Below are 15,940 nucleotides of genomic sequence, written 5' to 3'. Positions count from 1 at the left end.
CCAGATGGGTTTTTATGGCAATCAATAATAGTTTCATGGTCGCCTTTACTGAGACTAGCTTTTAATTCTAGATTAATTAATTGAATTTAAACTCCACCAGCTGCCGTGGTGGGGTTCGAACCTGTGTCCCAAGGGGACATTATATTTCACCTCTTTTCTATTTTTACTTAGTTCTGTTGAAGGGTCATTCGGACTCGAAACGTTAACTGTGCTCCTCTCCACAGATGCTGCCAGACCTGCTGAGTTTTTCCAGGTATTTTTGTTTTTGTTTTGGATTTCCAGCATCCGCAGTTTTTTGCTTTTATCCCAAGGGCATTAGCCTGGGTCTCTGGATTACAAGGCCATTGACATTACCACTATGTCACCAACTCCCCTTAAGTGTATAGTGCTACATGGGTTCAACTTTAATGACTCTAATAAGCCGTTCACAAGCAAAGATGTTTGCATGTCCCCTAATATTCATGAATTTATTTTTGAAAAAGGGTGAACCCTCAGACCAGCAGTACGTACAGACAACCATCACCTTAGCATGCATAGAGTAGTTTCATTCAGACTGAAAATTAACTCCCCCAAATTTTGTGATGTGTTATGACCTTTGACTCCCCTGAGACTATCAAAGTTATTTCGGCAAACTCTTTGGCCACATCTTCCCTTTTGTTTGAGAAAAAAGTACACAGTAAACCTTATCTATTAGTTAAAGGATTGTCAGTGCCAATCCAGGATTCTACAGTACAGGAAATTTCTCCTCTTTTAAGTGCAAAACCATAGCATTACCATTTCCCAAAGTGCTCTCTGTTTTAGGCTGCTTTCCTAATTAGCGGGATGATAACAGCATCGCTGATTGGCATTATAAAAGCATTGGTTTGGCTTCATCTGTCCCAGGTGTGCAGTATTTTTTTGCCTCACTGTTTCAGAGCAGCACCTCTCTCCTTCATTGCTCCTTAAAGTTTCTATCTGAGGAATTAAAACAGATTTTGAAAAAAGACATTAAAACAGAACTTCCCCTGCCAAGGCTGATCATTAGTGGCTTTTATCAAAAAGTACAAACTATACAAAGTTAGTTTCTCTTCCCCTTTGTTATCAGAGAGGAATAAAAAGGAAGCGAAGGGGAAGGAAAAAAAAGATGGAGCTCTGTCAGTGAACTGAATGTGCTATTAAAACTGGCGTCACTACAAAGGTTAGCAGATCTAACTGTCAATACTATGAGCGAGTGGAGTCCAGTAAGGCGGGAGGGGGGGGAGGCTTTGTGAGAAAGAGATACTTTGATATTTTGGAATGTTAGAAGGGTGAATGTGAAAAATTGGAGGTTGGGGATCTAATTACCCAACCGTAATTGGGGGCTGGGGAATAAGTTGCAGCCCTCTCAACTCACCACAGATCAATTATGTTAAGAGAACATCTGTAAGTAGAACTTAATGAGGTCCATTAGAGCAACATGTACAGCCTCCTCTAACAGTACTTGTCAGCTTCTTGGATGAGCTGAAGGAAGCTGCTAACTAGGGACCTGGTGAGGTGCTTAAATACTGGAGGAAAAGGAGCTGGCCCACTCAGGTTTTGTGCTCAGCTAGAGAAGAGAGAGACAGGTGGCCCTTTCATCCTTGCTGTCGCGGTTAGAAGGAACAAGTAACTGGGTCTGCCGTCATTCCCATGAAAAGAAATTTGCTCTCTTTCTGTCTTCCTTGGAAACTGAGGCTTTTTTTTAGAAGAGGGGGGGAAAACCCAACACTTAATTCTTGCCTCAACAGCACTCTGTTACTTAGTATTTATATTTGTGAATATAGGATTTCTGTTTGTTTTATTTTATTGAGGAAAAGGAAAAGACCTCCAAAACAACGCATTAGTGTGAAGCAGGAAAAAGTGAAAACTTGACGGGTTTTTTTAACCCCCCCCCTCCCCCCTCACCTCAGCAGCGATTTTAATATAAGGTGAGTTCAATAATTGTCTTGTGTGGTGAATCTGATTTTAAAATATGCTTGTAAAATAGGAGATTAAGTGCATTATTTGATGAATGGAAACCTGGCAATGGATTTTCAAGAAACAGCTTGGGCTGGAACATTAAAAGTAGGAAATAGCTGTCTCCTTTAGTTCTTTTTGAAAGGGTTTTCTTGAGTGTCTTCAATTAAGCACTTAATTTACCCACTGTGAAAGGAAAATGCTCGCCTAGTTTAAAAACAACCTTCCAGCTTGATGCGGGGAGTAAATGCACAATTTTCTCTTTGAAAACTAGGAGGGGGAGGAATTTGTGGAGGTTATGAATTGGTGTGTTTTTTTTTTAATATCTGGAGAATATCAAGCCGATGATTAAATTCCACCTCTTGTTCACCAAATCACTTTGTGTGTACCAGTATTTCATTGCTGGTAATCACTGATGATCACATCTGTGCAATGCATTAAGTGGTGGGCCTCTTCAACTGTATGGTTTTGTGATGATTCTGTGAATAATTCATATGATTATGAAGAGGGGGGGGGGGGGACTGCTATTTTCTGTCTCTTCTCTGACAAAAAACATTTCCCTGAAAATTGCATGATTGGGAAGATAGTCCGCATTCAAATAATTTAATTCATGACAAAACCTAATTACTGTCAGGTAATACCCTGTCAGCTTTAATGCATTTCATCAGTCATAATGAAAAGAAGAGCATTTTATGACCCATCTAATTATCATTACATTTTGTGTGGTGGTGGGGTTGGGGGGGGTGGTTGGCTGGAAATGAGAGAAATGAATGGCATGGAGCTGAATGTTAACTATTGATTCCTGTGTGTTTTTTTTTATCAAATGTGGTTGTGGGATATTATTCACCTAAATCTTCTCCGCAATGGTGAACAATATATAATCGGGGTTTGGGTAGTTTGTCACAGACGTGTGAGAAAGTGGTTAAATGTCTGTATCTCGCTGGTGTTATTAAGAATCTATTGCCACGGTCTAAATACAGTACTAATTACTGGGAAATGATGTCACTGTAGGCAGAAGAATAATCCTATCATTTAATTAGTTGAATGATTTAAACAAAGATTTGCATAGATGCACTAATCAGTTGCCATGAATTACAGAGTAGTCATTGCAAGCGAGGGGTAGCAGATCATAGTTAAAAAAAATCTCATCTTCTTGAACATAATTAATTTAATTGTCCTCATTAGCGGTCCCATTTGTTTTGATTTTATTTCCTTTCTCTTGTTTCTCTCGCTGCTTTCTCTCTGTGTATTGGCTAACAAAAGACGTTGATATTTCATAGCAGTTGTAGAGGTAAACGAGAGAGAGAGAGAGAGGGGGGTTTTATGTTGGGGGGGGGGGTTGGAAATCACGGCTCTGCTACACTTTTTTTGTCAAACCGTTAAATCAATAGGAAAGCTCTCATTAATCCGCAGTCTCTGGTCCTGGACGCACTCCGAGGTTGGTTCTGATTGCTTTACTGTTCTGTGAGGGAAGTGTGTGTGACTGCGTGTGGCTCTGACTGCAACCAAAGCTTGCGGCTGGTTGTAAATTTCACCATTGGGGAAACTGGCCACTGAGGCATGATCCATCCCAGAACTGCTGCTGGCTGGACTCGAGTCGTCAGCAAGAGTGTGCGTGTGGTAAAATATCCCAAGTATGGGGAGCGCTGCCGTGTGGTTTGACGAGACCTTTTTGTGTGTGTGTGTGTCTGTGTGTGTGCATTCGCAGCCGCGCTTCCTCGCTAATAATTGAATGACCTTTTACTGCATTGTGTCTCGCTGGCGAAGGATTGAATTTGTAGATGATGAAGCTGAATTCGTTTAGGACAATTCTCATAAGCTGATAGGTAAGTTGTCCTCAATCATTCCGCGCAGGGAAAGGTTGCGCTGCAGATACCCAGACAGAACACCTGTAGCTGAGTTGCGACCAACTCAATTACTGGCAGCTCCTTAAGGACCTCATTATCTTAAACTTTACGATACAAGTGCATTCCGGCCCCTTCAATGTTTTGACCTTGTATTGGAAGGAAGTACACGCTGTATTCTGAGCATTTGGAGCGGGTTTCTTTTTCATGTTTGATAGGGACGGTAAGTGGATGTCTCTGGCTATTTTACAGCTAATCTCGATGCATTTTTTAAAATGTTTTTCCCTGAATGATTTGAACTTGCTGTTGCTTTTTCATGTCGCTGCGCCCTTTTGTGGAGTAGTGATCACTGGGTCCCTTGGTAAGTTGATATGTCCGCTAGTTAACATTTTTCGAGGGTTCTTCCTGTTTTTTAAAGTTACACCGGAGCGCTCGCCACTGCAAAGCAGCACCAGGAAAGGGGGTGGATTGTAAGATTACAGCGGAGCTTTTTGGTACCCCTCCCCTTCCACACCCCCCCCCCCCCCCCCACCAAAAAAAAAGCATGTGGCTGTGTCATTCGCGCACACCCGCCGCATACACACAACTGGGTCTGTAAGCACCAGCATTGGTGATGGATCGTGCGGTGTGCTTCTGCAGTGTGTTGTCTGTGCCTTTGTCAGTGTGGACAATGAGCAGCCTCGGTGTGTGTGTCCGCGGCCGCCCCTTGACCCTGCCTGGCAAGGACCTGCCTCTTTGGGGGAAGAAATTGGTAGGGGCCCTTACAGGCAAACTGATGCGGGAAAGGGGAGGAAAGTTTTTGGTAAGACAGTAAACGTGATTCTCAATGTCATTTTGATTTTTTTGTTTTGCGATTCGACACACAGGCGTTCTTCAAAGAGCTTCTAGTGAAATAAGAGTCTCTCTCTCTATTTAGCAGCGTGACGCTTTCTGCTACTTCCAATTATTTTTAGTGCTTTCTGAAGGATGTCCTTTTCTGTCAATTAATGTTGTCAGGTTTAAACTGATACCTTGGTATTATTCAGTCCGAATCTTCTCGAGGAAAGGACATTAGCACCTAGATGAGTATGTTAACGGTGAAAGTGGCTTTTTCTCTCCCTTTTTTTGTTGTTTTGTATGCTGGCTGCATCAAAAATTGGGCTTGCTGTTGCAAATCTCTCATTGGCCTTTGCCAAGCACCAGCACTTTGCTACCATGGAAACTGTAATTAAACTGATAAGAGTGGAAAAATGTCAGTATCTCTCAGCCTTACAGCTGCATCTGAGAAGAGAGAGGGAATCAAATTGGTTCCCAGCTCCGCTGCTTAAAAGGCTTTTCCAATCCCCAGGAACTGGGGACATTTATTTGCATTGTTGTCTGAGGGCTACATCCCGCAGGGACGCCCTGGGCCATTGAACAAGAGAGAAACGGCTTTCCAGCTTGATCCCAGCTTTCAGCATTTTTCTTTTATATATAAAAAATATATATATTGTTTGCCATTCCTGAATGATCTAATGACTGTGTGTTGGCAAAATACTTTTTTTTAAATTTGTCTCGGCGTTCCCACCCTCCCAGCAACGGGACCCAAACTCCCAATTCGCCAAAAATCCATGTATCCCCTGGCACAAGCGACTTAACTATCAGCTTGGGAACCGCAATGAAACAACATATTCAGAGGGAAATGAAACTCTTGCTAATCCGGAGCTTGGTAATGAGTTTCGGCACTCACTCTCCCTCTCTCTCTCCCTTCCACCCACCCCCTCCTCTCTCTTTCCCCCCCTCTCTTTTTCTCTCCTGTTGTTAACTATTGAGGCTGTTTTGGGTGGTTGTAGCACTAGGATAGAGTAAGAGAATGGAGGAAATCGACCGTGGCCTCTGTTCACGATGATGAAATGCAAGCAATTTAACAGTGACCACAGTTTAAATGGAGTGAAGTGGCTCTAACCATTACTCAATGTAAACACCATGTGGGCCGTGCCTAACCCTTCATTTGTAAATTCTGCTTTCTGTCAAATGGATGTTTGTGTGAGAAGCGGGTGAGGGGCGGTGGGGGGGAGGACAATGCAGTAATTGCAGTTTTGATCTGGAAATTCTCCTCCTTACTAATGGGCTCTTTAGAGCTATTTTTTTCTACAATATAATGGACCTCTTTTTAGCATGCCTGTAAGATCTCAATGCGAGCCGCGAAGGGTATTCCATACTGAGGCAAGAGGTTAGTCCATTAAATCATCAAAACCCCTCCAAAAAGGCGTTTCAGCTCAGAAACATACTCAGCTGTAATTATTGGAAGGAAGGCTATATCAATTCTCCAATGTCCGCACAGCGAATTGGGTTTCAATACAAGAGTGAAATGGAGTGATGAATGTGAAAGTTTGATTGTTGGAAATATCTTTGAGTGAGATTTCTTGTGAACAGAGGTCGAAAGGTTCAAGTCCCGTTGCTGTCGCTCCGTCGGATCGGGTGAATTTGAGCGGGTAAATGTCTCTCCTGTGATGCTACACAGAAAGAAATCGCCCCTTAGCAGGAGCGGAGGAGGGTGGTGGTGGTGGTACCTGCTAGCTCCCACCCCCAAGCCCCTCAATCGATCTCCCACCGGGAGATCACAACTAACGCTGCTTCTGAAGCTGTCCCTCCTAAGTAGAGTACTTCCTCCCCCTCTCTCTCTCTCCCTCTCCCTCTCTCTAGCTCGAGAACAGGAGGGAAAGTGAACAGTAGATAAAGCAGCATTTTATCGTTTTCCGCACTTCATACAGAACATTGTCTAGCTGGAAATTGAATATTCAATGGATTAGTTTAACGTTGGCAATTTAATATACTGCAGTCTAGAACACAGCAGCGCGCACGCCACTCTGATCTGCCAGTAACTGATCTTTCTTTTTCTGTACCTGTTCTGTTTCTCCTAGGTATACAAATGCTCTCAGCCCAGCCAGACGCCAAGCCGAAGGGTTGTGCTGGCTGCAACCGGAAGATTAAAGACCGCTACCTTCTCAAGGCGCTGGATAAGTACTGGCATGAAGACTGTCTGAAATGTGCCTGCTGTGACTGCCGTCTGGGCGAGGTGGGCTCAACCCTCTACACCAAGGCAAACCTCATCCTCTGTCGTAGAGACTACCTGAGGTACGGCTTTAGGACGGAAGGAGCAAAAAGCAACTTTGCCTTTGGGCTGGCCAATTAAGTGGCCGTGTTTTCGTATTAATATACCAAGTGCTGTTTCAGAGTTTCGGAGCATTTGTTCAATTGCTGCGTGAAGAGTTGATGTAGGACATTTTAGAATCTGTGATGACTGAACACAGTCAAAACGCGAGTCCTGTAAATTACTTTTGAGGGATGAGGAAGCTATTGCTTTGCCATGTGTGTCTGCCCCCACCCCTCTCCCCCGCCTTGGAATTAAGCCTGCTTGATTAATAAAACCGGTATATCTGTATTTCCCCCTTTACAGTTCTCTCAATCCATTCTATTTTTAAAAGTCCATTTTAAAGTAGTACGCAGCCTATCTGTTGGTGACTTCATTGAGTGAGTGACGCCCTTTCAGTCTTTGGCCGCTACAAAGTTAGATGAGGGAGTTAAAATCACAACCTTGGGTTCAGGAAAGTGAGCAAGATAGTTCTTTGTTTTCGGATTTTTTAAAAACTAGATCACAGCTCTTCGCAGTGCTTAATCTACGCAGTCTTGTGTTTAAGTAACCTTGGCTACTGTAGAACTTTTTAAATTGATTTTATTTTTCAAGACACCAGGAGAGATTGTGTAGCAACTCTCAGCTGGTAACTTTACCCTACGAGCTGCTGCGCTGCCCTCTAGCGGATGTTCGGCTTTCAAAGGGCTGAAGAAAGTCGACAGCATGAAAATGTTTTGAGTTGGGTCATTCATTTACCAGTGGGCCACCATTTGTGCTCTTGTGTTCTCCTGGCACTTGACATATTGCAGTAGAGTGTTATTTTTCCTGGGGTTGGGGGGGGTGTGTGTAGAATGATTCGTGTTTTATACATTACACAAATAGTGATTTATAGCATCATACCTTGTGGCATTCTGCTGTGTTAAAAGCGACGCTTTTGAAGGCATATTTGTGTAGAATAATTCCTCCGTCTCTATGCTTCTAAGAAAAATTGATCTTGAGTAAAAAGCTACTGAAAACAACACAGGACTTAATCGCATAGAACTTTGTTTTTCCTCAAAGCCTTTTTGAATTAATTTTTAAAACTAATGGGTTGTTGGATGTATTTTTTTTAAAGTCACAATATCTTGAATTGGTTCAAAGCAATTTGCTTGTTATAGGCCAGACATCTGATTCCATCACGATTCAACCTATTAGCAACATTCTTGCCTTGCGTTATTTTGCACTTGTCCTATTTGCTGTCCCAAAAGCAAAGCTGGACTTTTGCATTCACACCTAAACTCCTAGTTGGGGAGAGGCCTGGGCAGACCCCAGCACCTATAAGAGTATCATTGGTCCTGCTGCAGTGCAAGGACATTCTGCCAACCGTCCCCACGACAGCAGTGTGGGAGCTGTTTCCCACCTCCACCCCCTAACCTGTAAAACATAATTTTAACTTGCAGCTGTGGGTGGAACTGCAGTAGAATAGCAGATAGTTGGTAAGGGAAGCAGCTGATATTTGACTGTAGTAGAACTGTAAAGATATAGGTGTATGTGTTCTGGTATAGCAGCAAGGCCAAGGAAAGGTTGCTGCTTTTAATCCGTACTGGTACCAAATTGCCTGTTGCTGTACCAATTGTTTCACTGCAATAGTTACAAATTCACATGTCCTGTTATTTTTGTGACTGTTTCTATCTGCTACTGTACAATATTTTGCCCATGGCTTTAAGTTGTACTTTGTTAGAATAGTTATGACATGACTGACAAATTAGTAGGGAAATGTATAGGTAATTGTTAAAGATAATTGTTGAATCAATTGCTCTGGGAACTTTTTCAGGGGTACTTGCTTCAGCTATGTATTAATTTGTATTGGACTTTTTCAATCAAATCAAAGCTCTTCTGATACATAAGCAGACCAATCACTCACCTTTCAAGGTTGTGTATTGATTGCACACCTTTTTGTTTAAAACTGTAGAGATGTCTTAAACTTGCTGTATTCTCAGTCGCTAACCAAGCATGTCATTGGTTCCCTAACTTGTGTTCTGTCTCAAATTGATCTGTATGTGTTTGCTAAATATATGAAACTAGTAATGGGGGAAAAATAGTATTGTCTAATCCCTGTTATAATTCCCAGTGCCATGTGAATATTTTTGTTTAGCTTTGGAAATTGGATACTCAATTCTCTAGCTCAAATTTGACCTCCAGTGCTAGATTTTACCGATGCTCTGTTTTGTAGACAAAGCCACTATACGTTTTCAAATCTTGAAGCAGGGGTCAGATCTGGATGACATGAGACTATAAATCCTCACTATAGTATGAGGGGCAAATTCACTGCTTTTTCTGCCATTCTAGCACCAGGCATCAAATTAATTTTTAAAAACCTATTGCAGCTCCAATCTCGCAGCTATAGACAAACATTGAGAAATATTTTTCTTAAGGTTCGGATGCAGCACAATCAAGTGCTTAAATTGAATAAATTAATTAGAACTGACCCAATTCAAGTAGTTGATTTAGTTTGGCTCCGGTAATTAAGGCTACACACTGGAATTTGCAGAGAATGGGGATTTTTTTTTTAGGTTGCATTTTCTTTGGAAGTTGGGCAGAGTAAATATTTTGCAGTGCACTTAGTGATGGAATCCTAAGTAAATTTCTTTTCAATTTCTAACTGAAGTAAAACATCTTTGAGTCCAGTTTGTCGCCAAGTGGTAACCATTCTACTCAACCTGTCTGTGTTCTGCTGTATATTGTCTAATGAAAATAGTATAAACTATTCACTGCAGACTTATAATGTGAAGAGATTCATCACTGACTAAATTTCCAAATTGGAATGATTACTTTCAAAATGGATGCCTGTTATGAGGTCATGTATTAATGTTCTATGATGAGCAATTTTGCATAATTTATTTGAACCCTGAAAATAGTTTTAATGAGCTTTCTCCTTCGCCACTCTAACCCCTTAATTTAAAACCGAAACCTTAAATGGCATCTTAGTTTTACTGGTAGGAAGGATTGGGAGCCAAGTGGCCATTGATTGGGATCTCGTTTAGGTGTTTTGAATTTTGCATCAGCAAGCGTGCTTTTCGTTGAATTAAACTACCATAATTCTTTTCTCTCTTTTACCATAAGTCAGTATTTATTTTTTAAAACATACTTGTTAAATATGTTTGTGATATTTCAAATAAATTCACATAGCCTATGAAGAAAGATGACTTTTTTTTACCGCTAAGTGAAAGGAAATATTTTAACATGCAGCATCAAGTAATATTTAAATGGTCATAATTCAAATTGAGGTTACTTCTCTTCCACCTCCCTTGAAGTATACTGCTATTAATGTTTGGATAGGAAGACCTCATTTATCTTTTTAATCTAAATGGCAGCATTACATGAAGTACATGCATGTCACATGCTCAGCACAGCTACATGAATGTAGATCTCTGTTGGAAGATGGATGACATAATGAATATTGGAGTTAACTGGATCACACACACCCTAAAACTATTTCTGTTATCATCCACTGATGCAGGGTGAAGTCAAAGCAGCATATCAAGAATAAATCTGAATTTGATTCCATACCACTGGGATAATATAGTTTGAAGCAGTAAACATACTGCAGTTTTTATTTTTTTTAGACTAAAATTTAAAATCTCAAACTTTCAGGGCGAGCTTGGGCGAAGCTGGAATTTCAAATTTCCAAAATGGCTGAATCCACCCTGGATTATTTGATAACTATTCAATCCATTTATCTTCAAATACTTCCTCCTTCCCCACCTGCAGATTGCAGAATGTGATTTTACTTCTGTTATAAAATCTGATGTGCAATATATTGATTTTCATGATCGGATTGAAATGTGGTCTGCAACCTAACAACATTGACCTTATCCCAAGAGACTTCTAACTTTAACTCTTCACTCCCTGTATCCTATCCCCTGTTTAACCAGGTTTATGTATCCTAATAATTGCTTTGCAACCAGGCCTTGTGAAGTTAGTTTTCCCTGTGTCCATTCATGCACATATTTTGGCTACAAACTAGCAATGCTTCGAACCTGAGCATCGCTTCCATTTCCACTTTTTTTCTCTTTCCTTTTATCCCTCCTAGATCCTTCTCTTGTTATGCCTGTTTTCATTTATCTCTTTCCAGATATTTGGCTCTTCTGTATCCCTACCCTAACCCTTCTGTACTCCTTGACCTTGCTATTCTCCTGCTGTCCCTGGCTTGACTCTCTCCAGATTATCTCTGGGCTCATTTGAGGGCAGTAAGCACTGCCTCCTCATAAACGGCAACCCTAAATGCTCCAGCCTACTCTTGCCAACCTTCCTCATCAGCATGATCGCTGGAACTAATTTTTATTGTGTCTCCATCCAACTCTCCTCTCCCAGTGGATTCTGCCAGCTATCACCATCACTCTCCACATCTCCTTCTAGAAGGATTTATTCACTAACAAAACCTTGCAATCATCGTGGCCTGGCAAGGCTGAGGGCTGATAACACCACCTCCTTTCCCCCCACCAACTAAATGAAGCCTCCCTGTCTGGTGATTCCTTTGACCACTTGCCCTGCCAAGGTTGATGCTGGGGCTTTTATGACCAAATCTCACCTTGCTGTGTCCTCTTTCTCCTGCTTTTGAACATCTTCCTATCATTCATTTTAAATCCTCATTCTCTACCAAACATCCGAGTAGTATTTTTTTAAAATATATATCTTCACTGTTTTCCTCCCTTAGTATCTGTATTGCACTTCTTCTCATCCTCACTGATATCAACCTCTGTCACAATTCACCATGCTCTAAGTTCACTGCCCTCCTTATTCTCCCTGAATTTCTCCTTCAAGTAAACTGCTCAGCCCACATTCTCAGCCATCCCCTTGACCTTGCTATCTCTCATGCCCTTGTTACTGCCAACCTAGCAATCACAGGTAAGGCCATCATGGGCCACTTTCTTGCATCAATCTCCACCTACACCCGCTGCTTCTGTGTCTCCCTCCCCATCCTTCTGTGTCTGTCCCCAAAAAACACTCCCAGTTCACTTACATGCACTTTCAGAGCCTCAGCTGTCTAGCCTTTGGCTTTCCATTTCACCATGTCACATCTGTAGCCACCTGTCTGCTCAATCAAACATTTAACTGAGAGTAATTGTCACCTCTTCAGGCCTTGTCCCCCTCCCACCTCAAAAAAAAACATCTTAGTCAACTCTGTCCTTGCAAACTGCCACCCTATCTCCAACCTCCCTTTCCCCTCATGTTCTTGCACATGTTGCTTCCTAAGTCATATCCTTCTTTCCCAGAGCAGCTCCATTTTCAAATCCCTCCAGTCAGTCCCTGTTTCTGTCCTTGCCAAAGTGCTGAAATTGCTCTCAACAAACCCACATGATGTCCTATGTGATTGACAAAAGTAAACCATCTCTTCTCAACCTGCCTCAAAACCTTTGACACAGTTATGGCTGATCTTTCCCTAGTCGTTGCCAGAGAATCAACTGCAATCGCTTCTCTTCCTGCCTCTTCCATACTGTTTAGCTCTGGTGTTCCCAAAGGATCTGTCCTTCATCCCATCCCAATTTATATCTGCATGCTGCCCCTTCCACCTGTACACTGACTATCAGTTCTATCTCGCCACCACTTCTCTTGACCTCTTCCGCTTTATCTAAATTGTCAGACTGTTTACTAAGCATCCAGTACTGAGTGAGGAGGAATTTCCTACGGCTAAATATTGAGCAGACTGAGGCCAGTGTCTTCAGTCACCACTGCAAACTCCATTCCCTCGTTCTCAACTCCATTCTGCTCCTTGATAGCTGTCCTAGGCTGAACCAGACTTTACAACGTTGGTCATATTTGACCCTGAGATGAACTTACAATTATACATCTGTACCATCACTAAGACCCCCATTTCCTCCTCCATAACATCACTCCACTCCTGCCTCAGCCCATCTGCTGCTGAAAGCCTCATCCATGCCTTTGTTACCACTGACTGAACAACTCTAAAGCTTTCCTGGCTGATCTCCCATTCTCCATAAACTTCAGTTTGTCCAAAATACTGGTGTTCATGCAAATTCCGATTGCAACACTCCTGACCTACATTGCCTCTTGATTTCACCTGATTCTCACCCATGTGTTTAAATCTCTTGGCCTTGCCCTTATCTCTAACCTCATTCAGCATTACTAACTGTGAACCAGAGCTCTGCATTTTCCCAATATTGACTTTTTATGCCTTCAGCTGTCTTTTAAACTTTGGGATCCTTTCCCCAACCTTGTCTATCTCAGCACCACCTCACTCTATTCTGATGAGGCTCCTCTTTTTGATCAAGCTTTTGATCCTCTTTTCTTTGCTCTCATTGCTTCTGGTGTTCAGTTTTTTTCAGATACTGCCTTGTGCTGGGTGCTTTGTTTAAAGTCATTATATAAATGTGAATTCTGCTCTGTCTTGTGATCAAGAGTACATTTACCTTGCAGTTGCTGCAGCATTCAATGTTTTTATTAATGGGGTAAATATCGGGCGCAATAGAAAAATCTGTGCCCCAAGGACACCTGAAAAACACCCGAACCAAAATCTGGAGTGACCTTCCTTAGATGGCCACTTAACTCCGCTGTAGGCTCCTCCATTAGTAGATGACACTGTCCTAATACCTGTTTTTGAAAATTGACCCGGGCCCAAGCCTGGCAAGCAGCTGCCAGTATAAGGTAAGTTTTTAATTATTTTTTTCTTGAAATATTTATCTGGAGCTAGGAAATACAGTAATGCATCTGCAAACCTGACACTTAACTATTCTACCAGCCAGCTGAAGATATGACTGGTGCCACCTTTCTGCCAAACTAATAAAATTGAGGCCTGAGATCCAATTTTGGGTGTGACCCTGGTCTCCTGTTCAGGTGTGGACTGCCCCTGCAGCAGCAATTCTGCTCCACTGTTAGAGCTCAGACAAATTCTCGCATCACAATGGGAACATATGATGGCAAAAGTTTGTCCAGTTGCTAGCAATTTTTTTTCTGTGCACGTGAATTTTCACTGAAGGAAGCTGTAATTAATCTCAAGGCTAGGAATGAGTCAAAAAGTTTTTTTCTACTTTTTCATGAGATATTAAAGCTTGTCAATACAAGATTAATGCAATTGAATAGTTCTTTGATCATTCAGTCCTGCTCATTTGAGAAGCAATTAGATACGAGTTTACAAAGGAATATGGATTTTGCTGTGCTTTTGTTCAGGGTTAAATGGTTTGAACATTTCTGGTTCAACACAAAAATCTGGTTTCTTTCAGTTTTAATTCACATTTTGAAGCGTGGGCTTAGGAAGAGCACCCTTTTGTGTAATATGTGTTAATGTTTGGATGCAAAAATGGAACTTTTATAGCAGCATAAATGCCAGCATAGACCAGTTGGGAAAAATGGCCAGTTGACTTTGTACAGGTTCAATTGATGTCTTGTGAATTCTGAGGGCCAACACAACAGTATCTACTGATGGGCAAGCTGACTAGTGAAATAAACAATTATCTAAATGCTATGCTCTTGCCAACATTCCTATGCATCTACAGTACCCTGCTGGTTGTTAGAAAATAATCTTGGGTGGGAGATGATTAACTTTTTAAATCCTACTATTAAATAGGTACAAATCTCACTGGTTGCAGTTTTCCCAATCCACTGAGTTAAATGTTACAGAACACAAGCTCCCAAGTTCAATCTTTGATCAGTGTTGAAGTTTCTTGGCAGAAATCAGCTGAGTGCTGCAGTTAGCCTGTGCTGGGTGAACAGTGGACCTTGATGCCCATCCACCATTGTTTGGGTGGGTATGGGAGCAGGTTTGGCTGTGACTCCCCCTTTTTGCCATCCCCTTCAGATGGTGGGTCAGCAGGCTAAGTTTTAAATGCTGGATGACTGTTAATGTCTCAAGGTGCTGCCCAGTCTGACTTCAGAAAAGGAGAAATAAAATGTTTTTAAATCCTTACAGATGTGCTTGTTTTCCTTTCCAAAGCACTAGCTAGTTATATAATCACCTTCAAAACCTCTGTCCCAAAGCTGGTCAGCCAATGAAATACTTTTGAAGTTTAGTCCCTGTTGTAATTTAGGAAAAAGTGGCAGACAGCTTGCGCACAGTAAGACCCTGTCAAGAGGAGTTAAAAGACCAAGTGAACCATCACTGGTAACTTTGCTTAATGGATAAATATCAGGCAGGACACCATTGAGAACTCTTCATAATGCATAATGTCATGGGTTCTTTGGTATATGCCTCAATTTTTTTTATTCTTTCAAGGGGTGAGAAAATTGTTGGTAAGGCCAGCATTTATTTATTTTTTTTGCCAATCCGATTGCCTCATGAAGGTGGTGGTGAGCCACCTTCTTAAAACGTTTATGTAGTGTTGTTTGCAAGGAGTTCCAGGTTTTTAACCCAGTGACAGTGAAGGAACAGCAATATATTTCCACATTGGGATGATGTGTGGCTTGGAGGGGAACTTGCAGGTGGTGGTTTTTCCATGTATCTGCTGCCCTTGTCCTTCTAGGTGGTAAAAGGGTTTAGATAGTGCTGTCAAAGGAGCCTTGGTGAGCTACTGCAGTACATCTTGTAGATGGTACACACTGCCACTGTGCCAATGATGAACTGATCAAGCAGGCTGCTTTGTCCTGGATTGTCAAGCTCCTTGAGTGTTGGGGCTGCACCCAGGTGAGTGGAGAGTATTCCATTCTACTCCTGGCTTGTGCCTCATTGGCGGGCAAGCTCTGGGGAGTCAGGTAAGTTCCTTTTTTTTTTAAACCACAAAATTCCTGGCCTCTGACCTGCTCTTGCAGCCATAGTGTTTATATGGCTAATCCAGTTCACTCTCGGGTCAATGGTAAGCCCCCAGGATGGCAATGGGGGGTGGGGGGGGAGAGGGAGAGGGGGAGAGAGAGAGAGAGTGTCAGTAATGGTAATGTTGTTTGAGCATCAAGGAGAGATGGTTAGATTCTCTTTTGTTGGATATGGTTATTACCTGGCACTTTTGTGAAGGAAATGTTGTTTTGCCAAATGTTATCAGCCAAAGCCAGGTCTTTCTGCATGCAGGCACAGACTGGAGTCTTGAGTCGTACTGAATGCTACAATCATCAGTGATCATCC

General features: G+C 41.9%; 1 protein-coding gene across 3 annotated transcripts in view; it reads left to right on the top strand.

Moving 5' to 3' along the window:
- Positions 1-3,602: 3,602 nt before the first annotated feature.
- lmo3 (LIM domain only 3) overlaps positions 3,603-15,940 on the top strand; it is a 58,582-nt gene continuing 46,244 nt past the window's right edge. Inside the window, exons 1-2 of one of the 3 annotated variants that reach the window (XM_078552833.1) lie at positions 3,603-3,779; positions 6,680-6,893. In XM_078552833.1, coding sequence (XP_078408959.1) covers positions 6,688-6,893 — 206 coding nt within the window. In that variant the 5' untranslated portion in view covers positions 3,603-3,779; positions 6,680-6,687. Of the gene's footprint in view, positions 3,780-3,983; positions 4,021-4,507; positions 4,600-6,679; positions 6,894-15,940 lie in introns of those variants that run through there. The other 2 variants (XM_078552832.1, XM_078552834.1) reach the window with 2 other exon arrangements.

This window comes from Cetorhinus maximus, chromosome 12, assembly GCF_964194155.1.
Source record: "Cetorhinus maximus chromosome 12, sCetMax3.hap1.1, whole genome shotgun sequence".
Classification (NCBI taxonomy): Eukaryota; Metazoa; Chordata; class Chondrichthyes; order Lamniformes; family Cetorhinidae; genus Cetorhinus; species Cetorhinus maximus.
This window is presented reverse-complemented; position numbering and strand designations above follow the sequence as displayed.